Genomic DNA, 27,476 nt, shown 5'->3' with positions numbered 1-27,476 from the left:
TGTAATGCCACGACACTCTACCCAGGGGGACAGCTTGAGGCTCTGTCTCAAAAAAAAAAAAAAAAAAAAAAAGTTTGTTTTACTTTTGTTGTGTAGAAGACATAGACCTTGAAATCACTCATACCTGAGTTTAAATCATGTCTTTTTCATCTGTAGACTTTATCACCTTGAACACATAACTTGACCTCCCTTGTCTTTTTTCTCATCTGTAAAGTGGGATAGGAAATGTCTCACCTCATGAGAGTTGACTGGGATACCCCCCAGGTGGAGCTGGTAGCACAGCGCTGTCCATGAGAAGGGCTGGTTATAGCCTTTCTGTTTCATCATGATCTCTCCCCACCCTTATCCAAGTCATTCCTTCTCTTGCTTTCTGCCTGGAGGTTTATATTTAAAACTTCCCACAATGGAATAGTAGTTTTTAAGAAGATAGTTTCTCTCCTACTCTCCTCTTTCCTTGGTAACAAAGCTTGTCAGTTTCAGTTGCCTATGAATTTCTGCGTTAGGAGGACTTCACAAGTGGACCTCAGCTGGGTACCTCTGAATTGTGCCTGTCCTAAATAATCCAGTGCATTCCAGGGTTCCTTGAAATTCCTCAAACACCAAGAGAATCAAGATTCTTTCTCTGTAAAGTTATCCATAATCTAATGTGTTATGGAAATTTTTATTTATACTGAGCTTAAATCTCATTCGTTTCCAGAAAGGTCTTATGTGATCATTATAGTCTTGATTGCTCCTTTGACAGTCAAATGCTCTCATAATGAAGAAAATTACTGTGCTTCTTTAATTCTTGTAATCTCTGATTCTGGTAATAAAATAGTCACCATTGTAAAAACTTCCAAAATTTCTACTATTATCAAATGGATATCAGAGTAGATGTCTGAGTGCTGACTTATAAAAATTAAATCCAATTTGGCAGTGACTGACTAGAGCAGCGAAGAGAATAGGCTGTGGAGTCAAACCCACAGGGGTTTGACTCCTGCTACCCACAGACTGTTTGAACGTGAGCATGTAACCTGGCCTCTGCAGGCCTCAGATGGCAGCGACCTCAGAGGGTTGGGGGAGCGAAGCAAGTTGATGCATGAGAGCACCTAACACCTTGTCTGGCATGTAACGTAACTTTTCTGTTATGACGTAGTCACTTATTTCTCCATATCACTAATTGTTGATGAATATATTTCCATGCTAACGATGAACCATCTAATAAATAACTTAAAAATTTATAGTAGACTCAGTAGGATTCTATCTTTGAGTATTTATTGAATATCCCCTGTGTAACAGACATTGTGCAGAACTTTAGTCAGGCTCTTTGGGGTTGTAGGGCGTGGCGATATGTTGGGGTTTATTTCACTCCAAAGTAAAGAATCCATGAAGAAATTTCCTCCATCGCACACATACACATGGCCCCTGCAAAACTACTCATTCATCACCCAGGGTGGTGTAAAGTGGCTCTCATCGTCCAGCAGCTTAGCAGGGGACCCAGCTACAGCGCTCACATTTATTTTCATTGCTTCTCCGTCTCGCCATCTTCCTTCTCACTGATTTCTTTCCCTTCTCCTCCTTTCTGTCTCATTGTGCTATTTCTCTGTTTAGTGCCATTCTGCCTGCAGTGACAGGATGCATGTGTCTGGCTTTCATACGGAGATCTAAGACCCACAGCACCACCCATTATTGAGGGTTTTGGGACCAAGGCATGTTCTGGGAGAAGCCAACTATAGGTTGTGGGATGAGCTCTAATGTATGGTGCACCCTAAGCATCAGCCACCAGAAGGTCACTGTATTGGGCACCTTCTGTGGTCCATCCAGGACACTCGGCAATGATAGAAAAATGAGTAAGATAACCTGTCCTGGAAGAGCTCCCAATATAGTGAGGCCTGTACCTAACATAGACTTAATTTTCTGATGTATCATTAATATTTAGCATGCCGAGAGAGTAGCTATCTGCCATGGAATGGTGGCGGGAAATTCATTACTAAAGGAATATGAGATGACCAAGAAAAGAAGAAAAATCATCTGCAAAGACAGATTTGAAATATCCTGGTATACTTAGGAAGCTTTTTGGTGCTGTGAGGAGAGGGCAGTGGTGGCATTTAAGGGGCTCCAGGAAGAGGGTCTGGTTTATGGAACTGATGTAAGATTATTAGATGCCGAACTAGGAAAAAAGATATTGGAGAAGAGAGACAGTACTGTCAGCAGTGGCTGACCCCATAGTAGGTTGAATAAAGGGAGGACTGAATGGTTTCCCTGAGAAGGGGCCATTGAAGCATGGCAGGTTTTAGCAGTTGAGTTGTTTAGGTCTAGAAAGAGTCTGGCACTAGATACCATGCTCAGGGGAGAAAGGGTCCTTCCCATTCTCCCTCAGTGACAAATTCATTCTGAATAATGTTTAGAAACCTCATGTTTCCTAAATGAACAGTAGAAAAAAATAAAGCTCCCTCTGTAACAATATTCAAATTTCTCAAGTTTATCTGGCTAAAATTTTGTTCAGTCTTCAAGGTAGTTTTTTAAAACACATTGTTTGTCTTGCTCAAATCCGTTATCTTTAAAAATCAGAAATATAAAACCTATTCTTTTAGTTAAAATAACAAGTGTGTTTCTAGGTAATAGATATGGTAAAACATACATGATAAACCAATATGAATTAGAGGTGGCTCACAGCTTTCACTGACTTTACAGCTGTGTAGATTAGCTTTGGTTTAAAAAAGTTTTTTCCGTTACAGCTGTGATATTCATTGAATGACAAGTACTGCCATACACACACACACAATCATCTGGTAAAAATAAAAACCATGGGGCGGCACCGGTGGCTCAATGAGTAGGGTGCTGACCCCATATACCGAGGGTGGTGGGTTCAAGCCCAGCCCCGGCCAAACTGCAACCAAAAAATAGCCGGATGTTGTGGCGGGCGCCTGTAGTCCCGGCTACTCCGGAGGCTGAGGCAGGAGAATCACCTAAGCCCAGGAGTTGGAGGTTGCTGTGAGCTATGATGTTACAGCACTCTACTGAGGGTTAATAAGTGAAACTCTGTCTCACACACACACACCCAAAATAATAATAAATAAAAACCATGGTTTCTTCCAGACAAGCGGAATCAGATTTATACTCTATTTTATATATACCATGAAGACATGGGGGGAAGAAAACCTGCCAATTAAGTTGCAACAACATCTGATTATAAGAGATGTTTAGATTTCAGATAACTAAGGTGAGAAAAAAATATACATTTTAGAATTAATGATATATAGAATTGTTACAAAGAAACTAAGAACACTTTGGTTTATTTATATTTGTAGGTTTATTTAGGGACAGTGAAAATTGTGATAGTGAGTAACATACAAATTGCACATTTAGTCTTAAAAAGAGTTAATTATGGCACAGCGCCCTAGCATAGTGGTTACAGCGCTGGCCACATATACCAAGGCTTGCGGGTTCGAACCCAGCTCAGACCAGCTAAACAGCAATGACAACTGCAACCAAAACATAGCCGGGAGTTGTGGCAGCTGCCTTGTAGTCCCAGCTACTTGGGAGACTGAGGCAAGAGAATCGCTTAAGTCCAAGAGTTGGATGTTGCTGTGAGCTATGACGCCCCAGCACTCTACTGAGGAGAACATAATAAGACTTTGTCTCCAAAAAAAAAAAAAAGTTAATTATATGAATAGTTGTTAAATTTTAAAACTAGGAAGGTCCTTGGGACTGCCAAAGATGTTAATAAATGACTGATCATTCTTTTAAAATGCGTTAATATCCATTATGAGCCAAACATGAGTGGGTGGTAGGTGTACAGATGGCTAACACCTGGTCCCTGCACTTAGGGAGCTTAGAGTTCATGAGGGGAGAGAGGGATAGTTTGGAGAAATACAAGTCTATGAAGGAATGGAACTGGGCATTCCTAGCTGAGATCAGGAACGTCTCTGGGGAGTTGAGGAAACCCAAAAAGTGGGCAGTAATTAGGCCAAAAGTAGGCCCCTAAAAAGGAAAGATGTTGAAGTAATTGAGGCAGTGATAGAAGCAGAAGGATGGAGCCCACATCTGGGTGACATGCACTGACCAAACATTTCTGATTTTAGTCTAAACCTGGAGGAAAACACAAGAGGATCTTAGTGGAGGGAGTGGCTGCAGCCTGGGTTGGATAGGACTAAGATTGGGGGTGAAGCCAGCCTTGGGAGCCTGTTACCAGTTCAGACCAGTATGATTTAGCAACTGCATGTGGAGGTTGTGAATGGAAGATGGGTTTTCCTGGAGATTATTTGCCAGTATTATCAGAAATCTTTTTGAGGTAGCACTTCCATTTCTGGGAGTTTATTCTGAAGAAATAATCTCAGATATGAGCAGAAGTTCAGATACATTTAAGGAACACTTTAGGGAAAGTACTCTGTGTGTTTGGGTGCGTGCCAGAGAAAAATGCGGAACAGAGAAGGGATGCTCCTGAAACAGACTTGGGGGGAAAGAGACATTTTGGACCAGAGGGAAGATGAGCACCTTTCTCAGGAGAGGAGGAACTTCTTCTGTAAGAAGTTCTGCGTTTTCACTATAGGACTGACTTTGGAGAACTAGCCTGGAACCAAACCACCTTGCAACATTGTCTCTGGAGGGAGTTAGCTTTTCATACTACAGATTTGTAAGTGAATTTTTGATATGCCATCAGCTCATAAAGTCAGTTGCTTATAAATCTGAGCTTCCTGGATTTTGACTGAGCAGGATAGATTTTTGGGAAACATTTATCTCTACCCCAGATTTGAAAATATAAATTTACAGATTTTCTCCTTACCTCTCGCTTTCTTGTTCTCCCTCTCTCCTCTGCCTCCTTCCCTTTTCCCTTTCCTCCCACCTTGCTTTCTCTCTCTTCCTCTCTCTTTCTCCTACACATAACCTGAACATTCATCAAGTGTGAAAAGTAGCCATACACTTCTAAGTACATGAGATGATAATACTTTTCAAAAAAGCTTTTAAAAATTGCATATTGCTGCATTCTATGTGATGGTTTTTATATCTGTGTGGTGGAAGTTTTGTACATTTTAAATCAAATGTTATATGTTTTTTGTATTCCTAAAAGGATCTAGGCCAGCCAGCCACAGAGGTGTTTAATATTTTAATTTCTACTTCCCTCACAGTATTGGTGCTTCAGTTAAGCCAATTTAACTATTTCCTCTAGTGCATATTTGGTTTTAAGTAGATTTTTTATACATATATATTCACATATGCTTGTATTTTTATATATGTATGTGTGTGTATATATTTGCTGTCTCTCTAAAGATACTGCTTCATAGTTGCAATTAGTTGGAAAATATTCTAGAGAATCTGAATCTAACTTTGTTGTAAACTTGAGGTTATTGTCTCTGGTATTATTTTGAGTATTTCCTTTTCCTATTGGTGTAGAAATTCACTCTTCTCTAGCTTTTTTTTTTTTTTTTTTTTTTTGAGACAGAGCCTCAAGCTGTCCCCCTGGGCAGAGTGCCGTGGCATTACAGCTCACAGCAACCTCCAACTCCTGGGCTCAAGCCAGTCTCCTGCCTCCGCCTCCCAAGTAGCTGGGACCACAGGCGCCCGCCACAACGCCTGGCCATTTTTTGGTTGCAGCCATCATTGTTGTTTGGCGGGTCTGGGCTGGGGATTCGAACCCGCCACCTTAGGTGTACGTGGCTGGCGCCTTAGCCGGTTAAGCTATAGGCGCCGAGCCGCTTCTCTAGCTTTATAGACTTTCCAAAATAGTTATTTAAGTTATCTTAATATTTTTAAAGTTGTTACTTCTTCCAGAGTATACTTGCTTTAACTGCTTCCTTATGAGAACCAGGTTTTAAATCTGCGTAGATGTTTGTGGGTGTGTGTCTGTATGCACACTTGGATATGAGTTTATTATAAAACTCATGATTTTTGTGAGCTTGATGCTTTATCTGTTAAACTTTGTAGAGTTAATTCCCCAAAGTTCCTAGTTGAGAGATTTTTTTATTATGGCAGATCCACATCATTTTATGAAGTAAAGGTCAAGATGTTCATACAGGTAATTTTTACTCTTTAAATAGACCACCCCAAATACTCTCTCATGGAATTAGAGTATTGCTGTACGAAAATATTAATTTAATCAATTATACTTGGAATTATTTCAGGGTCATTGAAGATGTAATTAAACATCACCTAACTTACTAAGTATTCACTTAGCTTACAGAAAAAGAGCATACCCGTCAGATTCTGTTTGTATTGACTTAAGTTACTGGAAATCTGGAAATAAAGGGTAGTAAGATACCCTCGTAAATATTTGTTACATACTGTACTTGAGAAGGTTTGTGGTTTGTATGTGAGGGTGGTAGAGTTAGAACCCATCCGGTCTCCGCGAACGTATTTATTGTTAATATAATGCTTAATGCAATGCTTAGAATCCATTTTGTAGACCACCTGGAAGCAAAGGTCTGCATCAGTATTATCAGTAAGCTTTCACCTTCTAAATAGAAACTTTCTTTTTAAAGGCACTGTTAAACTCATTAGCAACATTCTCTACTACTTAATAAGTTGAACAATAAAGCAATATATAATTCACAATACAGTGGAACCTCCATAGTTGACCACCTCCTTAAGTTGACCTAATTTTTGTAGACCAGATACGTACCACATGTATGTATGTGTGCAGTAGGCCTCATTCCTTATTTTGATCACCTCTGTCTGTTGACCAACTTACAGAGTTCTACAGCATGCGCAGCTTGCTTAAATCATTTGTTTTTGCTTTTTTTTTTTAGCAACTATATTTTTGGTTACATGCCCCTTAGAACCATTCTGCTCTGTTAGTTCTTGGAAATTATTTCTCATATATAAGTTTCTCATTCTCCTTGTCTTTCCCTCCTGTTCAGTCGCGAGATGGAGAATAAAGAAACTCTCAAAGGGTTGCACAAAATGGACGATCGCCCAGAGGAGCGAATGATCAGGGAGAAGCTGAAGGCAACCTGTATGCCAGCCTGGAAGCATGAGTGGTTGGAAAGGAGGAATAGGCGCGGCCCCGTGGTAAGTGGCTGTGGGTCACCCGCTTTCAAGAAGAAAGGATAGGAGAAGATGGAAAATTAAGTATAAGTAGATGCTCTTATAAACTTTCTTCATTTTAAATGCAGGAGTTTTGTTTGCTTGCTAATCTGGCTACTTGAGACAACTCATATTGAAAACTATGCTCAATAAGCAACTTAAATGGTCTGGGAACTTAGCTACATTTAGTAGAGTGCTAAATGCTTAAAGCAACACTGCCCTCTAATGTCAGTATCTAAAACCCTTTTTTTAGAGTTTTATACTGTACTTTCTAACTTTTTTTTTAGAGATAGTCTCACTCTGTGGCCCTGGGTAGAATGCAGTGGTGTCATAGGGCATAGCAACCTCAAACTGTCGGGTTCAAGTGATCCTCATGCCTCAGCCTCCAGAGTATTTAGGACTACAGGCGCCTCCCACTTCACCCAGCTAGTTTTTCTATTTTTAGTAGAGACAGGGTCTCGCTCTTACTCAGGGTGGTGTACTTTCTAACTGTAAAAGAGCAATTTTCCCAATTTCATAAATATTCCAGGAAAGAAAAAGTTTAATAGGGTCATTGGGGTTTAAGATAAATTAAATTTTGATAGGATTTGGTGAAAGAAAACCTAGATTCCTAGATCAGGGACAGCAAGGATACTCCATCCTTTGCTATGGTTATTCTTTTTTAAAGTATGAACCTAGTGTTACGAAGTGTGTGTCTTCATGCTTACAAAGCAAGAGGTAGATCCAGTTGTTACGGTGTCCCAGCACCAGTCTCTGCCAGCTAGGTTTAGTTTTGTCCTTTTTAAGCAGATATGGTAACTTAAAATTCATATAAACTTCGGTAGAAGTCCAAACTGCACCCTTTTCAAATGATTTAGCCCTACATTCATCCGACATGCCTGTTTGTAAATTTACATTGAAATTAATTAAACATAAATAGAAGTGAAGGTTTAGTTCCTCAGTCTTGTCATATTTCAAATGCTCGGTAACCACATGTGGCTAATGGCCGCCTTTTATTAGATAGACAGTGTCATTACAGAGCATTTCCATCGTCCTGAGAAAGTTCCCTTTGATGTCTGACAAGTACTGACCAGTCTCTGACTTGAATATCTCAGCAACCACTGAGGCTTTGGGCTCCCCTCATCGTTGAACTGCAGTCTGCGGTACATGGTCTATCCTCTGGTTCTAAGTCTGTCCCATGGAGATACACAGAATAAATCTATACAGAATAAATGTGTGCCAGGTTTTTTAGCTACTGTGGTCTGTGAGGTCCTCTCTTTGTAGCTAAGTTTCTGCATTTCTTCCATTTATCACTCACATGAGGTAGTGTGGTAAAAACCCCTCATCATTTGTTATTCACATCAGAGGATAAAGATGAAGAAATCAAGGACTTACCTTAGAGAAGAGAAAGTTCTGTTGAAACATCTTATAGAAGGTGGCAGCTAGAGGGGCATATTTCCGCTTAATCAATATAAAGAGCTTGTGAACAATTAAAGCCATGTAAAGTTTAAATGTGCTGCTTTTTGAGCTCCTTGAACTGGAGATGTTCCAGCGGAGCCTAAATCTTTCTTAAAATACCCTGGGGGCATAAATCACAACTTTATAAAAAGAAGCCAGCCATTTGCCTTTTTTGTTTATTTGTTTGTTTTTGAGACAGAGTCTCAAGCTGTTGCCCTGGTAGAGTGCCATGACGTCATCATAGCTCACAGCAGCCTCCCAACTCTTGGGCTCAAGTGATCCTCTTGTCTCAGTTTTTCTATTTTTAGTAGAGATGGGGTCTATTCTTGCTCAGGCTGGTCTTGAACTCCTGAGCTCAAGCACTTCACTGCCGCGGGCTCCCAGAGTCCTAGGATTCTAGGTGTGAGCCACTGCACCTGGCCCTATTTTCCCTTTATTACACTCAAACTAAGAATATCCATTTTCTAAGACCAGGGTTTGCTATTTCTCCCTGTCTACTTCCTAGCAAATACCTAAATACCTTTTCTGTATATGAGGGAGGAGGAAGAGATGTGTGGAATGAGGTGCTGAACAAACCACATTTAAGTTTAATTACACCACCCTGCATTTTATGGTTTACGGATTTCCTGTTATCCTTCGGAGGGTAACAGTCTACTTGGGAGGTCTGATTCTGTTTTTATGTTTTATGTCAGTTGCATAAAAATCCTTCTTGAAATATTAAGTAAAGTGTAAATATCTGCAAATAGGAAAATAAGACTTGTACACAAATAAGAATAGAATAATCAATGAAATATCACAAAGCACTTTGTGACCAGGTGCCAGATGAGCAGGCGAGGCAGAAGAGCAGTAAGAAATTAGGAAAGAGAAAGCGTGGCAAACTGGTGGCGTTAGGGAGGCTTCACCAAAGGTAGGATGTTAATGGAGTGTTAAAAGCTGGGTAAGTTTCCCCCAGGTGAAGTGATACTGCCTGGGGCACTAGAGGGACAGGGAAGCTGAGGAGAGCTGAGTGGGAGCACAGGAGAGGGGCAGGCTAGGCGAGTTTGGCGGGTGCAGTGACCGGCTGTAGAGCAGGAGCAAAAAGGAAGAAAAGTGGGAAAGGCCCGGCGCCCTGAGGCCCGGCGCCCTGAGGCTGCAGTTTGGCTTTTTGGTCATGGCTGAATTCAAAGGCTCTAATATATTTTTTTTAAAAAAGCAGATCTTGTGAATTGCATTTCTGCTTGAGAGGTTGATCTTTAAACTCTGGCCTTTTTGCTTTTCTGGATATACATCTAACCTATTATAATGTGATATTTTGGGAAAAACAAGGCAAAATGGCTTCTTGTTCATCATTCAGACTATTTGATCACATGAAATTATGCCCTGTAGCATTTTCAATGTTCTGCATTTTGTGAAAACAAATAAAAAAGAGACATCTAAAAAAAAAAAAAAGAGAGAGAGAGAGACATCTAGGCTGGGTGCAGTGGCTCATCCCTGTAATCCCAGCTCTTGGGAAGCCAAGGTGGATGGATTGCTTGAGCTCATGAGTTCGATTCCAGCCTGAGCTAGAGCAAGACCTCATCTCTAAAAACAGCTGGATGTTGTGGTTGGCGCCTGTAGTCCCAGCTACTTGGGAGGCTGAGGCAAGAGAATCTCTTGAGACCAAGAGTTTGAGGTTGCTGTGAGCTATAACAGTACAGCACTCTAACAAGGGTGACAAAGTAAGACTGTCTCAAAATGAAAAAAGACATCTAGATCCTCAATCTGGTTGAATAAATTAACAGTAGAAGTTATAAGTGCTTATTTTTTACATTTGTTGACTCTCTTTTTTGATTGTGGCTGTTAAATGAGGAAGGACATGTAATTACAGATACCATTTCTACAATTTCGTACTGTACATTTTAACTAGTTATAAGTCCTAAATGACTGAAATTTGTGTAGCTTAAAAAATAGTCTTTTACATTAATGGCTTAAGGTAGTACTGAATAAAAGTTGATATATTGTCTAGTATATTGGCATACTATTCGATAATAAAAACTCATTGAGTTCATGTCCTAGTCCAGGCGTCCTCAAACTACGGCCTGCGGGCCACAGGCGACTTGCCTAGGACATTTATCCAGCTCGCCGGGTGTTTTTGCTGCTGCTGCCTGTTCTGTTTAGCAGTTGACTCGTCCCAGGGCCCGCAGTCCGGCCCTCCAACGGTCTGAGAGACAGTGAACTGGCCCCCTGTTTAAAAAGTTTGAGGACCCCTGTCCTAGTCTATGGTGTTTAAATTCACTTACCTTTTATGTTTTTAAGTAATCAAAATATTGGAATATTTTTTATTCAGGTGGTAAAACCAATCCCTGTTAAAGGAGATGGATCCGAAATGAATAACTTGGCCGCTGAGTCTCCAGGGGAGGGCCAGGCAAGCACCACTTCATCAGCCCCCAAAGGCCGCCGCAGTCCTTCTCCTGGAAGCTCCCCATCAGGTCGCACAGTGAAATCAGAATCTCCGGGAGTAAGGAGAAAAAGAGTTTCCCCAGTGCCTGTAAGTTAATGTTTCAAGAAATACTTTTCATTTCTGTGATTTTTTAGATTCACTTACAACATAGAGAACAGTATCCAGCCATCTGTTGAAACTTCAGTTTTCAAAATATAATATGATCTAAAGACCCCTTGGGGAAAGGGTAGTTCCTGAAACCCTTCCTGGGGTTCATTAGGTCGAAACTAATTTTGTAATAAAACTGAGGTGCTGTTTGCCCGTTTCACTGAATTGATATTTACAGTGAAGCTCCCAGTGCCTTTGTATAGTTTAAGGCTACAACTCTAGAAATTGTATTAGACAGTAAAGAAAAAAAATGTCAGTTTCGGCTCGGCGCCTGTGGCTCAAGCGGCTAAGGCACCAGCCACATACACCTAAGGTGGCGGGTTCGAATCCCCAGCCCGGGCCCGCCAAACAACAATGATGGCTGCAACCAAAAAATGCCAGGCGTTGTGGCGGGCGCCTGTGGTCCCGGCTGCTTGGGAGGCTGAGGCAGGAGACTCGCTTGAGCCCAGGAGTTGGAGGTTGCAGTGGGCGTGATGCCATGGCACTCTACCCAGGGGGATAGCTTGAGGCTCCGTCTCAAAAAAAAAAAACAAAAAAATGTCAGTTTCAAGTATGAGTGCCTTTGATGAAAAACAGAATTTTATTAAGTCTCAACTCTTATTAAATACACATCTTTTTAATATTCTGTGTGGTAAATGGGATGCATACATAAAGCACTTTTGCTACATACCAAAATACAATAGTTGTCTCAAAGAAAAACATTTGTACAGTTGTTAGAGCTGCAGTCTAGTTTAACCTGTTGTTTTTTCATGGAACATTATTATTTGAAAGATTGAGTGACCAACAAACTATTATTATTTAACTTGGGTATTTGGCAGACATTTTCTTTAGGATGAATTCAGACTGTCACTTCAAGGGAAATAACTAGAGTGTTTTTTACCAGTGATAAATTTGAGATCTCAAAGCAAAAATTAGAATTTTAGATAACTCAAATCCACCATTGACTTTTCTCATGAGATTGATGATAGGAGCTGTGATTTTTTTTTTATATTGTATAATGAAATACGTGAACATTTGGGAGATATGCATAACTTAGTGAACCGCTATTTTCCAAGTCACAGTGCATGATAATAACAAAATCATTAATAAGTTAAAGATCTGTTCAAGGTGTAAGATACACCATTTGGATTTTTGATGTACCTATAGGAAGAGTTTGTTGATGTGGTTTCAGATTCTGTATTACAGCTGCTTTTAAGAAACCACTTTTTGAGCTTTGTTGTAGTACCAAAGAAGAACATTTAGAATAGTTTCAAAAGGCTGTTAAAATACTCTTTCCTTTTACTATATGTGTGAGGCAAGGTTTTCTTTCATATACTTTATTCAGAGTATCATATCACAGCAGATTGAATACAGAAGCAGCAATGAGAATCCAGTTGCCTTTGGTATTAAGCAAGGCATCAGGGATATTTCCAAAAAGATAGGTGGTAAATTCATGAGAGAGACTTCTACTGGTGGAAATGCATGTTAAAGAGCAGATGAGTGAATGCAAGAATGGTTGAGATAGTGATCACAAGGATCTGGTTTTCTTCAGATCTGCAGTTGTTAAAGCAATAAATTTTTTAAAAAGTATATTTACAGTAAAAGTTTTTGCAGTAGAACCAAAGATACCCAACAATATTTGCTGACTATATGTTGAAATGCCTTTAAATAAACTACTGATTTTGTTTTATTTGAAATAGTTACAATCAGTTATTAGCTAATCAATCTGCAAAGTAGACAGGGCTTAGCAGAAGTGGTTTATCTGAGCTCCTGTGCCATCTACTGAAGCTGTGTTGTCCAAGGTTGCTGCTTCAGTTGTGCCTGTTGGACACCTATAGTCTTCCTAACCTTTTGTTACTGAAAAACTTAGTGCTCTATAAGTAGTCTCTGCATACATCATCTTGTAGCTCTGTGAGCGTATCCAGTGACATGAGCATGTGTATTTTTTTTTCTTTTTACTTTTTAGCAACTGCCTTAAATAATGGCTTTGTTGCTATATAATTCAATTTAAATTGTACAGTTCAAGGTTTTCTAGTATATTAACAGAGTTGCGTAGCCATTGCTATGATTTTTTAAACATCTTTATCAGCCCCAGAAGAAACCCCAGCCCTGTGAACGGTTTTTCAGCAAACTAATCCAGACACCATTAACCTAAAATTGTTTCTCTGCCCAGAAATCAAACTGAGCTTGAGCCAATTGTGAACAACCAACCAGCCTATTGGTTATATAACTAGGAACTTCTTGAGGCAAACACATTGCTTTGTGTTCAGTCTATAGAAGCTGATTGTTCGAGATGCTACATCAATGAGTTCTCTGAACATCTTATTTTTTTGAGAGCTACCTGGTTCATGAATCATTTGCTCAAATAAACTTGTAAATTTATTTTGTCTGAGGTTTTCCATTAGCACTCTCCCCAGCCCTAGACAATTCCTGATATGTTTTCTATCTCTATATAAAATTTAGCTATTCTGGACATTTTATATAAATGGAATTGTGTAATAGGTGATCTTGCCCAACTGGCTTCTTTCACTCGATATCTTGTTTTCAAGGTTCATCCATGTTACAGCATGCATTAGTACTATATTCATTTTTAATTGCAAAATAATACTCTACTATGTAGGTATACTGCATTTTGTCTGTTCATCAATTGATGAACACGTCAGCTGTTTCCACCTTTAAGCTATTGTGAATAATGCTGCTGTGAACATTTGTGTCCACACAGAAGTTTTTAACTATTTATTAGGTATCCTAAACAACTGGAATTTCTAGTGGACAGTAATGAAAAGATCAAGTCCTAGGAAAATTAGTAGAGCATAGTGAGAATGGGGCATATTACCTTCATAGGTGATGGCATTTCTGTCTGCTTCTTAGTGAGGTATTTTAATTGTGGAAGAGTCTCCACAAAGTGCACCTTGGGAGGAGAGTTGTAGCAGTGTTTGTAAATTACCAGTAATAGAGGAGCATCTGATAAAGCCCTACGTAGGTGCCAGGACGTGAGATTGTAAATTTTTACCACTAGACAGACTCATTTTGCCTACTTATGGTGTGTACTTATTATGCTTTTTATTTTAGTTTACATAGTACTTTCCAAAGAATTCAAATGTTTCTAGAATAATTTGTAAAATTACCCATAGTTGTCTCTCATATTTATCATCAATGATAGGAATGACTGGGATTTTGAGAGTTCACTTGAGAGGAGCATGTCAGGCAAGTGTATATTGCCTCACTTTGTTTCATCATATTTTATATGTTGAGTTATTTTTTCAGAATATAATCTGCCACATGACTGTCCAGTATGACCTGTTTGGATAATAGTTTCTTATCAAGAAGTGAGAAACTTACCCAGTAAATGATAATGTTGTGAAGTTTCAGAGTGGCAGAATCACACCACCTCGAAGAGCCCCTTCACCAGATGGCTTCTCACCATACAGCCCCGAGGAGACAAACCGCCGTGTGAACAAAGTGATGCGGGCCAGGCTGTATTTACTACAGCAAATAGGACCCAACTCTTTCCTGATTGGAGGAGACAGCCCAGACAATAAATACCGGGTGTTTATTGGGCCTCAGGTAAGATTTGTCACTGTTTTACTATGTAGCATTTGGTACTGACTTGAATTTATATACCATAATGTTCATAAGTTTAAATCCGTTAATTCCCTTTAATAACAAAAGTGAGTTTAAAATGTATTTGAGGCTAATGACTTAATGTACCTTAGACTACAAATTTGACCTACTTAATAAATTTAGCAAAAAGTAAAAGATTTAATTCATGGAGTAAGATGTAGAGTGTTCTTGCGTATGAGGATAATGAAGAATTTGAATTAATAAAAACTTTAGTATAACAAACTTGGCAATATTGGCATATTTTTTAAACGTGATAACTTAGAAGTTCTGGTAGAACCACAGATTTACTGACCTGTAGGTTTTTTTCTAACTCTTTAGAACTGTAGCTGTGGGCGTGGAACATTTTGTATTCATCTGCTATTCGTTATGCTCCGGGTATTTCAACTAGAACCTTCAGACCCAATGTTGTGGCGGAAAACTTTAAAGAATTTCGAGGTAATTTTTTAGAAATGTTTTAGAATAAAGTTGTCAACAAACTTTTATGGTACAATCTTAAAATTTTTCCTTGCACTACATTTAAATGGACAGTGATCATTTTTCAAAGTGAAGGTAAATAAGATTTATTTGATGCTTATAAATAGTTCTTTTATGAGTTGTTGCCTAATAAGTTTTTTTCTAGACTGAATGAACAATAAACACTGACTTGCCATAAAAATGTCCTTAGTAAGCTATATGTTCTTATTTTAAATCAACTTCATGAAAAACATATTCAAATAAAAATTGAAGGATTGTGCATAGTGGCTCACACTTATAAATCATAGCACTCTGGGAGGCTGAGGCAGGTGGATTGCTTGAGTTCAGGTGTTCAAGACCAGCCTGAGCAAGAGTGAGACCCCCCATCTCTGCTAAAAACAAAAACTAGGCTCGCATTGTGGCAGGCACCTAAAGTCCCAGCTACTTGCAAGACAGAGGCAAGAGGATTGCTTAGGCCCAGGAAATTTAAGGTTGCTGTGAGCTGTGATGCCACAGCCCTCTACCCAGGGCAACAGAGTGAGACTCTGTCTCAGAAAAAAAGAAGAATTTAAACTCTAACCGTCTTTATATGTATATTTATGGCACAGATATCATTGTTACTATCTTCTTTCCAATGTTAGGTTGAGAGTTTGTTCCAGAAATATCACAGTAGGCGTAGCTCAAGGATCAAAGCTCCATCTCGTAACACCATCCAGAAGTTTGTTTCACGCATGTCAAATTCTCATACATTGTCATCATCTAGTACTTCTACATCTAGTTCAGAAAACAGGTCAGTACTTTGTAATGAACGAAAAGCATTAATTGTTACTTCTAATTTTAGGGGTAATTTTAAAATATGTACTTGTTAAGTTGCTCTAAAATGTTTTAATTATTGAATCTTGGCTTTCAAGTTAAAATCACAGCTAAAGATATTAAAGGGTCATGTGTGAGTATATATATGTGGACGTTTTATCCTAAAAACCAGTGTTGAAAAATAACATATTAACATAACCAGTGTCCCATTTCATGAGAAAAATCGGGCTGCAGGTTTATCAGTCATAGCTGTTATCAGTCATCACTTTGTGCCAAGTACCTGGTGCGTTGTCTCATTCTTTCCTTACAACATTCTCATTAGGTAGGTTTTATTTCTGTTTCATGGACAATGAAGCTAAAGCACTATGTGATGAAGGAAATGTCTGTAGTTCTTTTATAACTAAATTATATACAAGCCAAGGTGGTTTTTCCAAAATCACTTCCAAATATAAGATTTTTAATTTTATAATTTTAGTACTTCATGGATATTTTTAGGGAATCCTCATTATAAGTTATTTTACTTGTGAGAACATAGCATGCTCTTCTAAATAAATAAGTTGCGAGTAAGAGGTATGATAGCTGTTAAATCACAATTATTACTTAAAATCTGTAGTACTTGTCAAACTTTTCCATTGTTTATTGCTGATAAGAATGAACTCACAGGCCTAAAGAATCTAAGATGTAACTTAAAATAACAAATGTAAATCTTTTTTCAGGTCTCAAGTATTATCGTAGTAATTCATGTGAATTTTCTTTCTATTCCATAATTGATTTTAATGCAAAAGTTAGGTTTTTTAATTACTTCAAAAAGGATTGCTGTTGCTTTTATGAGAGCACTACCTATGTGTTCCCACGACACCTCAGTTGAGAAGCACTATTCTAAGTAAAGTCCCATCAATATTTTAAGTATTGTAAGTGCCTCAAAGTTCATGAAGAATGGAGAAATGATAATACTATAATAAATGCTCAGTGAAGAAGAGAGGGTTTTTAATCCATGGAAAAAGTGAATGTTTGAGTTTTTAAAATTTTGACTAAATGAATTGATTTTAGAGGCCTAGAGTTTTACAGATTGTTTTGGACATTAAAGACTTTCTGGTTTCTGTAGTTCAGTGATAAATGTGAAGCCTCATGCAGCTTATTTGAGCAAAGGCATCACCAGAATGTAGGCTTCCTGACTACTCGTACCCCTCATTCCTTCTAAATAAAATGAAAAAACTGAGCTTTATTTCTCAGACTTACTGACCCAAACTTACTCTTGAGCCTTTTTGCTTTTGATTGACATTTCTATAGTTTTTATTTTGGAAAACATAGTACATGTTTAAAACTAGTAAAAGTTAAAATAGAAAGTTGTTCACTAAGATGAAAGAAAGACACTTCTGACACTGGCCGTAATTTGGAGGTCCTATTGATTTATTTGGATTAATATATCCATGGGGAGAAGGTACTAAAGTTATGATTTTGATATACTGAGGTTGTACTATGTAGATAGGTAGGCTTTTGTTTTATGTAATTGCATATTTTTATCAATAAAAAGAAAACAAAAAAATTATCTGGAGATCTGATAACATAAAATTTTAAATGGTATATCAGAAACAATAAAAAATAATTTTGGCAAACAAATTAGAAAGATTTACCAAAAAAAAAAAAAAATTACAAAAAGTAATTAACAAAACTTTGCCAAAAAGAATAAAAGTGGTAATAGAAACTTGGGATCTCAGTGTATAAATGGGCAAAAGAATATTCACAAAAGAATTTCAAGGGACTAGCAAACATGAGAAAACTGTTCAGTCAGCCTAATAAATAAAGAAATGCTCACTTTAAAAAAAGACAGTTTTTGTTGATAGAATAGGTAGAGACTTTAATAATAAAATAGTTCAGTTCTTTGAAGGATATGCTTCATTGTATGTAAAGTGGAATAGCTTTCTGGAAAGAAAAGTAGCATGGCTTTTTAAAACATTCGTATTCATTGATCCAGTAAATGTACTTTATTTCAAGGAAAAAAATCCAAGAAATGTACAAGTCTTATATATGAGTGTTTTACATAGAATTATGAAAAAAGTATTATAGGTACATAAAAATTAGAATAAAAATTTTAATGGGTTATTAATAGGTGTTATTATAAGTGAATTTTTTTTATACTTTAAATATTTTGTGGGCCACTGTATATCTGTTGAAACTACTCAGTTCTACTCTTATAGCCTGAAAGTAGCTGTAGATAATATATAAATGAATATGCATGGGTATGTTCCAGTAAAACTTCATTTATAAAAGTAGGCCACAGGCTTATTTGTTCCTCTTGTAGTCTTTGCTCTATGCTCACTTTCAAAAGACCTATGCTAAAAAGAAAATAGTCTGAAATATGAAAAAATGGGCACAAGAGTGTTTGTAATGGTTTCTTAAAATGTAAAAATATGGAGACAGCTCAAATGACCAATAATAAATGGATACTTACAGCAGGATATATCTAGTCAGTGGAAAATTATGCTGCCATTAAAAATTGTGTCTGTGGTAGAAGCAACCCAAGTTCCATTGACACATGAATGGATAAACAAAATATATGGTGTATGTACACAATAGGATATTACTCAGCTTTAAAAAGGAAGGAAATTCTGGCCTGTGCTGCAACATGAATGGACCATTGGGACATGATGCTGAGTGAACTAAGCAAATCACAATAAATACTGTGTGATTTCGCTTACATCAGATACTTAGTCAAAATCTAGTAGAATGTGGTTGCCAGAGGTTGGGTAGTGGGAGAGACTATGAAGTTACTGTTTAAGGGTACATTGTTTCAGTTTTACAAGATGAAAAGAGTTCTAGAGATGGATGGTGGTGATGGATACACGCATGTGTTTGGCACCACTGAACTACACACTTGGTTAAGATGGCAAATCTTACGTGTATTTTGCCACAACAGAAGAAAAAAATTACGTTGTTTAATGACAAGTGAAATTTTATGATAAAATTTTTAATAATATGAAATAGTTCTTATATATAAATAAATTGAACAATATATAGAAAATACATACTTGGAAAAAAGATGAACAGAAAATAATCACAGAATGGTATTTTTTTTGTTGAATAAACATTAATGTAATAAGTTGCGCTTATACCTTCACTAAATTGTGAAACTTTGTTTTTGCTCTTTTGAATAAGCTAATTTGAAAAGTTAGTTGACTTTATATCATTTTTGTCTTTAATACGTCTACTAGAGATTGTTGTATAAATCATTTCTGTGACGTTGCTGTTAATTTTCTGTCATTAGTTCATGCACCCTGAATAGCTCTATGATTATGGAAAGAGAGCAGGCAAATTGCAAGGGAGAGACTAGTAAGTGTGCCTTAACCTCAGGAGTCACACGTAGTGACTTGACTTTGTTCAGCTTTTCAGAAAAGTTTTTCTGTACTTGAGAAACTGATTATTTTACAGTTTTCAAGAATCATAGCTTGAAGATAGTAGAAGTGCAGTATTGGGCCCAGAGGAAAGCCTGAGCTTAGCAGGGACTGGAGTTTGTAGAGGTGGGTAAGTTATGACAGAGTCTTCTCACTTAACAGTCTAATGGTAGGTCTGCCACAAAGATATTTTATTTGGGGCCTCTCCTTTAGCATCCAGAGCCTTGTCTTTTATGTTATTATGGAAGTGTTGTTACTGATTTTAAAAGCTGTTCATCACATCATGAAGCTTTAAACCAAAGCATTTATAAAAGAGAAAACGGGGCGGTGCTTGTGGGTCAAGTGGGTAGGGCACTGGCCCCATATATCTCAAAAAAAGAGAGAGGGTGGCACCTGTGGCTCAAAGGAGTAGGGCGCTGGCCCCATATGCCGGAGGTGGTGGGTTTGAACCCAGCCCGGCCAGCTAAAATAGCAGTGGCAACTGCAACAAAAAATAGCCGGGTGTTTTGGCTCCTGTAGTCCCGCCACTCCGGAAGCTGAAGCAAGAGAATCGCTTAAGCCCAGGAGTTGGAGGTTGCAGTGAACTGTGATGCTACCTGTACTCTACTGAGGGCAACAGAGTGAGACTAGGTCTCAAAAAAAAAAAAAAAAGAGAGAGAGAGAGAAAGCAAAAGCCTTTTCTCTAGCCTGGCTACACACTGTATTATTTTAAAATAACTGCTCTGTATAAAGCAAGGAAATAAACTTCTTTGCATTGTAAAGCGGACACACACACATACACACCCTCAGTGCTCTTCTTGGCGATTTTTAAACAAATAGAAAGCCATGCCATATATTTTGGTCTACGGTTCACTTTTATTTTTACTTTATGAATCAATAACATTTTCCCAAAATGTTACAGTACATAAATACTTATTTTTTTCTTTTCATGTTTGTATAAGATTAAGTTGAAACACTGTGCCTTGGCTTGGTGCCTGTGGCTCAAGTGGCTAAGGCACCAGCCACGTACACCCAAGGTGGCGCGTTCAAATCCAGCCTGGGCCCGCCAAACAACAATGATGGCTGCAACCAAAAAATAGCCGGACATTGTGGCGGGCGCCTGTGGTCCCAGCTACTTTGGAGGCTGAGGCAGGAGACTCACTTGAGCCCAAGAGTTGGAGGTTGCTGTGAGCTGGGATGCCACAGCACTCTACCCAGGGGTACAGCTTGAGGCTCCTGTCTCAAAAAAAAAAAAAAGAAAGAAACACTGTGCCTTGCCTTAATTAATGGACAGTAAGGACACCTCTGGTATTTGTTGGCCTCATTTTTTGTTTACATACTTAAAATTTTTCTGTAGGATAGCATGATAGAACGTAGAATTTTTTAGGTCATGAATATAGACATTTAGTATTTTACAAAATATGAACAAAATTTCCGGGGATTTCAATTTTTACTCCCACCAGCTGTACTGAATATGAGAACCTATTTTTCCTGTGCCATTATCAGGGCCAGATGTTACCAGTCTATTTAGTTTTTGCCACTCAGACTATCTAAAAAAACAAAAAGATTTAAATAAGATATTCATTAATTTAATATACATTGTGTACTTCTCTCTTCATGGTCATTGGTTATTTTTTGTTCCAGTGGCCTTATTATCTCCCTTGTCCAGTTTGTTTGGTCTCTTTTGTTTCTTTTGTCCATTTTACTATTGATTTATTGATATTTTTCTTAACTAATATTTAAAAACACCTTGTATATTAGAAATATCCAAATATATATATATAACTGTCCATCATATGTGGCAGTGTTGCCTTATTTTGTCATAAATGAAATTGTTCTATACCTGTTAGAATTCCTTCATGTTTCTGCTTTTTTCCCCACCCTTTAGTAAGGACATCTTTCTTTGTCCTTTTCTGTCGATCTCTGTCCTTTTTATAAAAGTATCTTGGTATGCTATAATTTTTTAACCTCTTTTTGATGTTTGTTTGATTTTGATTTTTTCATTATACTAAGTAATCCTTCAGTGAGCCCTTTCATCCATTTATCTCTATAAATTAATCTTCCTATAAGTCTAGGTGACTGGTTTGTATACATTTAAAAGTGATGTATGTTTCTAGATTTGGATCAGTTTATATTACTGCTACCAGAAGGGTTTAGAATGGGCATTTAAATTTATTGTGTGGAGTAGATGAACACTGAGGTCCTCCAGTACTTGGAAGTGGTATCAAGTGGTGCATTTTTGGATATAGTCAAACCTGTTAGTTTGTTTATTCAGAAGATGTAATACAGAATTTGGGGGATACAGACATTCTTTATAAGATTGCAGTTTATATATTGAATTGTTTTCATAGCAAGGACAGGTAAACTCATATGCACAATCTATGTAAATACACTGGTATGTGAATCTGATGTAAAATTACTGTGTATTAATAGCAGAAATAAGTATCTCAAATAGTTATATGAGATGCTCTTAAAAATTTATAATCAGTGTGCTCATATTCTAACGAAGCAGAAATTGCTTTTAGCATGACATTAATTCTGTCTTAGATTTTTTTGTGCTCAATACTTCTGCTTTCCCTTTTTGTAGCATAAAAGATGAAGAGGAGCAGATGTGTCCTATTTGCTTGCTGGGCATGCTTGATGAAGAGAGTCTCACAGTGTGTGAGGACGGCTGCAGGAACAAGCTGCACCACCACTGCATGTCCATCTGTACGTGGCTCCTTTGCGCCCTGTGTTGACTCAGCAAAGCTGCGCTGTGTGCTGGCTGGATTATTTAAGATTATCACTTAGAGAAATTGTTGAGAGTAGAAAAAATGTATATCTAGGTCCTATGTGAAGTTTTTCAACAAATTGGAGTGTAGAGTCTGTTAGAAGAACAGTATGAGCAAACAAAGAAACACAGTATATAATGATACTTGTGGTGTGGAAGGGAGCATATAGAGTTAGAAGCAGTCTTAGCCTAGAAAGTCTGCATGAAGGGGAAGGAGGTGGAAGAAAGCCTGGACAGGCGTTCAGAAGGCCTAGTTTGGGGGGACCTTCCTAGGTAATCAAATGGGGCAGAACGTTTTGGAAAACAATAAGCATGTTGTCTCAACTAATAAAATAACATTTCCAAAGTATGAGCGGCAGAGTAATTTAACCTGCTATTTGCCAGCTTTCAGATGAGTATTCAGTCAGATTAGTTTTTGAGTTTCCTTTCATGTAAATCCTATACTAATTACTATGAATGACTATGACATATAAATAATGTTAAGCAGTTATATTTTTTTTATGATTTGTTTTCTTTATTTTTTAGGGGCAGAGGAATGTAGAAGAAATAGAGAACCTTTAATATGTCCCCTTTGTAGGTCTAAGTGGAGATCCCACGATTTCTATAGGTAATAAATTTGAATTAATGGTTTATGTGTGTTTAATAAAAAAGTTAAAATGTTCTTTTTTTTAGCAAGTTTTGTTATTTTTCCTTTTAGCCATGAGTTGTCAAGCCCGGTGGATTCCCCTTCTCCCCTGAGAGCTGCACAGCAGCAGACCATCCCACAGCAGCCTTTGGCTGGAGCACAAAGAAGGAATCAAGAGAGCAACTTCAACCTTACCCATTATGGAACTCAGCAGATCCCTCCTGCTTACAAAGATTTAGCTGAGCCATGGATTCAGGTGAGGGGTTTCACTTCTGTAAGAAACATTTATTGATCAATTAACGTATTTGTCTCCTTTCTCTAGTTCAGTGGTTCTCAACCTTCCTAATGCTGCAGTGTATTTTCATTGTTAAAAAGGGGTTGCAACCCACAGGTCGAGAACCTCTGCCCTACTTGTTCATAATTTGAGAAAATACTTTTACTTGCCTCTGTCATGGCTCCTACTCCATTGAAAATTTTAAATTAACTTCTACTTTCGACACTAATGCTATGCTGCTTACTATACAGCTTAAACTTCAGAAATTGTTTCTTGTTTCACCTCCCATATCTAGAAACATCTCTTCCTGAATTAACAGACATACAAGAGTATCCAAGGATAGAAACCAGAATCTTTCAGTGCTCACTTTTTCTGAAGTTTAAACCCCATTCCTGCTGAGAATTTCCACTGTTTCTTATTTGCTGCCATTTTAACTCATTTTCTCCTTTCTATATCCTATTGGCTTATAATGGTCCTGAATAATAGCCGAGTGGATGAATAAGAAGACATATGTGGTGTTTACCTTGCATTTGTCATTTGTAAGGGTAGTTTCCATTCCTTTGTCTTCTCTTCTGATTGAATGCTTTTTCATCCTTAGTAAGTACCTTTGCTGATTGGTGGTTTTGTAATGATTTTCCTGGTTGTTGAGTGTTTAGTCTATTATTTAAAAAATGTGGGACCCAGAACCAGACAGGTCCCAGGAGACAATAGTGAAATAAAATGATTATTTTTGATAATCTGTTAAATTCTTTTGAGTACTGCTAAATTTGTGAACAGATGCATTAACTCATTAAGCTTATTTATCATTAGGATTTATTTTATTTTTCTTTTGTAAAGAAAAATAACCATTCCTCAGCTTGGAAATTCTCTTTTCTCAGCATGTTAGTAACCCATTATGAAGCTAATAAAATCTGCAGAATTAATAAATACATCTTAATTATTTTATCTACTTCATTAGTGATATTTAGCCCCTCTCCTTCTTCTTCTCGAGCCCTCAAGTTGATCGTAGCTATTAGGTGACCACCTTCTGAGGCGGTGGTCCGGTTTGTCTTGCTTAAGCTTTAGATTGAACTGGACTGTATCCAGGGTGTCCATAAAATTCGTGTGTAGTCTAAAATTGCACCCTATTTTAAATTGCACATGAACTTTATGGCCACCCTGTATACAGTCCCAGTTTTTTATTAAGAATGTTATGTAAGACAGTTAAAACTCACAGTGTGCTACTTAACAGTGCTGAAAGTTCACTATATTCTTGTTCCTTTACTATCCCTTTGTAACAGAATACATGTAAATAAGTATGCCATGGTTTGTTTTCCCCAAAATTGTTTGTTTATTCATCTCTAGTATTTAGATATTTTTCTCATGAGTTCTCTTAAGTGTTAAGCTTACTTTTAGTTAATTGGCCCAGACTGTGAAGACCATTTATCTCTTTCTTTCTTTCTTTGTGGACTCTAGCTTGGGGGGTATGATAATGATGATGGTAATAACATAACCATAACATTAATTCTAGGTCTGTATTTATCTTTTGCTGATTTGAACACAAGCACTTTTCTTTAGTTGTTTGATTTTTAACTCTGTTCCTTAAAGCCCCACCTATTTTGTCTAGTTTTTTTTTAATGCTTTTGTATTAGACACAATCAGATAGCTGTTGTGTTGCTTATTGCTGTCATCTGTAAGAGAAGTACACAATATCTCCTGAAACCTCCACTCCATTTCCTTTCTTGATTTGGCTTTTTTTAGTCATGTTCGAGTTTTTTCTCTGTACACTGCCTTAATATGAATATAAAGTTAGGATTCTTCACAGATCTTTTTTTGTTTGAGGGGGAGTTTTTGATAAGTATGGGGGTTACAAGCATAGACGTGAACATACATATACATGCGTATGTATATATGTTTAATGTAATTTACTGTTAATTTTACTTGAACTGATTTTCTCTCTCTCTCCCACCTTCCTCTGTCTTCCTTCTCTGCTCTCTGCCTTCCTTCTCTTTCCTCTCATTCTTCTCTCTCTCACTTCTCTTCCCCACTCTCTCCCCCTCTTTAGTGCTGCTCTGCAGCCTCCCTCCTCCCACCAATAAAGACCTTTCATATTAAAAAAAAAAAATTTTACTTGAACTAATAAATGTTAATGACTTTTGTTAATTACCAGTTAAACTTAAATATAAAATTTTTCCTTATGATTTTTAAATGACAGGGTATATTTGAAATTTTTGAAATATTTGTATTATGGTAAAGATTTACGAAATGTCCAGAAGTGGCTCAACACCTATACTCTCAGTACATTGGGAGACCTAAGCAAGATTACTTGGGGTCATGAGTTCAAGACCAGCTAAGGCAACATTATTGAGACCCCTATATCTACAGAAAAATGGTAAAATTAGCTGGGCATGATGGCGTGTGCCGGTGTTCCAGCTACTCGGGAGGCTGAAGCAGCGGGATCACCTGAGCCAGGAGTTTGAGGCTGCAGTGAGCTCTGATGATGCCGTTGCACTCCCACCTGAGCAACAGAGCAATACCCTGACTCTTAAAAAAAAAAAAGTTTTTCTTTGGTAATCAAAAATCATGCTTTTCTCAAAATCCTGTGTGTGCATTAGTTTTTCGTCTCATGGAGTCCATTGTGTTTGTTTGATACAGGTGTTTGGAATGGAACTCGTTGGCTGCTTATTTTCTAGAAACTGGAATGTAAGAGAGATGGCCCTCAGGCGTCTATCCCACGATGTTAGTGGGGCCCTGCTGTTGGCAAATGGGGAGAGCACTGGAAATTCCGGGGGCAGTGGTGGAAGCAGCCCGGCCACTGGCGCTGCCAGTGGGTCTTCCCAGCCCAGTGTCTCAGGAGACGTGGTGGAGGCGTGCTGCAGCGTTTTATCAATGGTCTGTGCTGACCCTGTCTACAAAGTGTATGTTGCTGCTTTAGTAAGTAGTTTTATTTCATAATCATATCATTGTGGGTTTGGGTTTTTTTGTTGGTTTATAGATAGTGTGTTTAAGATATAATAAAGCTCCTTTATTGAATTTTGGACAAACCAAATTTTATTTTTATTTTATAATCTTGGGAAATTTCAGTTTTTCATTTGATCTGTTCATTTGAATCTTACTGTTTTAAGATTTCTGTTCAAATTTTCCTATATACTGCTTGCTTTTCTGTTTTAATGTTTTAAAGACTTTAATGTTTAAAGACTGTCTTAGCATATCTTGCCTTTCATATCTGTTACATTTTCCTGAGCAGGTCCCTTCTACGTGACCAAATTAAAAATGCTTAAGGGAATGGCAAAGTGATCAAAGATACTTTGATTTTTCTTTAATTTCATATCAGCATATATTAAGGGGAAATAATTTTTAACAAATATTTCACATTGTTGTATGGAAATTCAGGAACCTTTTCAAAGAAAAGAGTTCCACCATACAGATCAGTGAGTTTAACCTGTTAGAAGTTGTCCTTGATGAGTGGGATGGTGACAAGGACTTAACTTTGAAGACTAATTTGACTTTCCATATTTTGACTATGTATCTCTTTAGAACAGCATTTCTCAACCTCAACACAGGTTGATCAGATAAATGTTTGCTGGGGGTAGGGGGACCAGGGTTTGGTCCCGTGTACTGTAGGATGATTAGCAGTGTCCTGGCCTCTAGTCCTTAGATACTAGTAGCAAACCCACCCCACCCTTTATGCCTATACACGTGACAGTCAGAAATGTCTCCAAGCAGTGCTGTGTCACCCGGTGCTCAAAGTCTTCTGTATTTTTGAACCATTACTTTAGAATAATTCTTACCTAGTCTTTTTTTCTGTCTGGTTATGTCTCTAAGCTTTCCTCTCTCAATCTTGTTCTAATCTGTCTTCCAACAAATATGCTTAATGAATCTTTTTTTGAGGTGATATAGCGTGATGGTTATGAACATGGGTTTGGGGTCAGAAGTAAGTGACTTCACAATTCATTGTCCCAACTGGAATACTTGAATGATGTGCTGATCTTTCACTGAAAACCTTAGAGCAGCAGTTCTCAACCCACAGGAACTGTATTAAAAGGTTGCAGCATTAGGAAGGTTGAGCACCACTGCCTTAGAGAAACCTTCAGTAAGATAATATCTACATTATAAGGGTAGGATTCATTGTTTGCCAGATTTCCTTGACTATGGTCTGTTCTTTGATGTAGCACCTAGAGGAACCAGCATTCTAGAATAAAGACCAGCTTTGTACCATTTGTTCTTAGTATTTTCCAACACAGACCTTCAGGCATATTTGACTGTTCTGCATCATCTTTTATTGCCAGTACTTTCTCTGCAAATCCTTCCTTCATCTTCCCTCTTCCTTCTGCCATATTACTCCTTTTGCACACACCATGTACCACCTTACTCTCTGGTTGTTTCTTCTCAAATGCCAAACCAGCCTGTGAGCAAATCTTACAGCATGGGACCGTGTAAAGGACACACTATGTTCTGGTTCCTCTGCAGTTACTTAGTGTGCCAGGCTCTCTGGAGACAGAAATGGCTCCTGCTCCCAAAGCTCCCCCTTACTTTTTCTTCTACCTTCCTCCCCCTCCCTCTTTCTCCTTTCCCTTTTTCTC

The 27,476-nt window shown here is 37.9% G+C and overlaps 1 protein-coding gene across 3 annotated transcripts in view; it reads left to right on the top strand.

Moving 5' to 3' along the window:
• Positions 1–27,476, top strand: part of MAP3K1 (mitogen-activated protein kinase kinase kinase 1) — an 83,567-nt gene that overhangs the window by 35,522 nt on the left and 20,569 nt on the right. For 2 of the 3 annotated variants that reach the window (XM_003782751.3, XM_023519001.1), the window contains exons 2-10: positions 6,837–6,987; positions 10,745–10,945; positions 14,351–14,551; positions 14,927–15,043; positions 15,703–15,851; positions 21,833–21,954; positions 22,541–22,622; positions 22,713–22,896; positions 25,549–25,827. In XM_003782751.3, coding sequence (XP_003782799.1) covers positions 6,837–6,987; positions 10,745–10,945; positions 14,351–14,551; positions 14,927–15,043; positions 15,703–15,851; positions 21,833–21,954; positions 22,541–22,622; positions 22,713–22,896; positions 25,549–25,827 — 1,486 coding nt within the window. The remainder of the gene's footprint in view (positions 1–6,836; positions 6,988–10,744; positions 10,946–14,350; positions 14,552–14,926; positions 15,044–15,702; positions 15,852–21,832; positions 21,955–22,540; positions 22,623–22,712; positions 22,897–25,548; positions 25,828–27,476) is intronic. The other variant, XM_023518998.1, reaches the window with a different exon arrangement.

This window comes from Otolemur garnettii, unplaced genomic scaffold (assembly GCF_000181295.1).
Source record: "Otolemur garnettii isolate 467f Iridium unplaced genomic scaffold, OtoGar3 scaffold00005, whole genome shotgun sequence".
In the NCBI taxonomy this organism is placed as follows: Eukaryota; Metazoa; Chordata; class Mammalia; order Primates; family Galagidae; genus Otolemur; species Otolemur garnettii.
The sequence above is the reverse complement of the archived record's forward strand: the minus strand, read 5'-3'. Positions and strand labels throughout refer to the sequence as shown.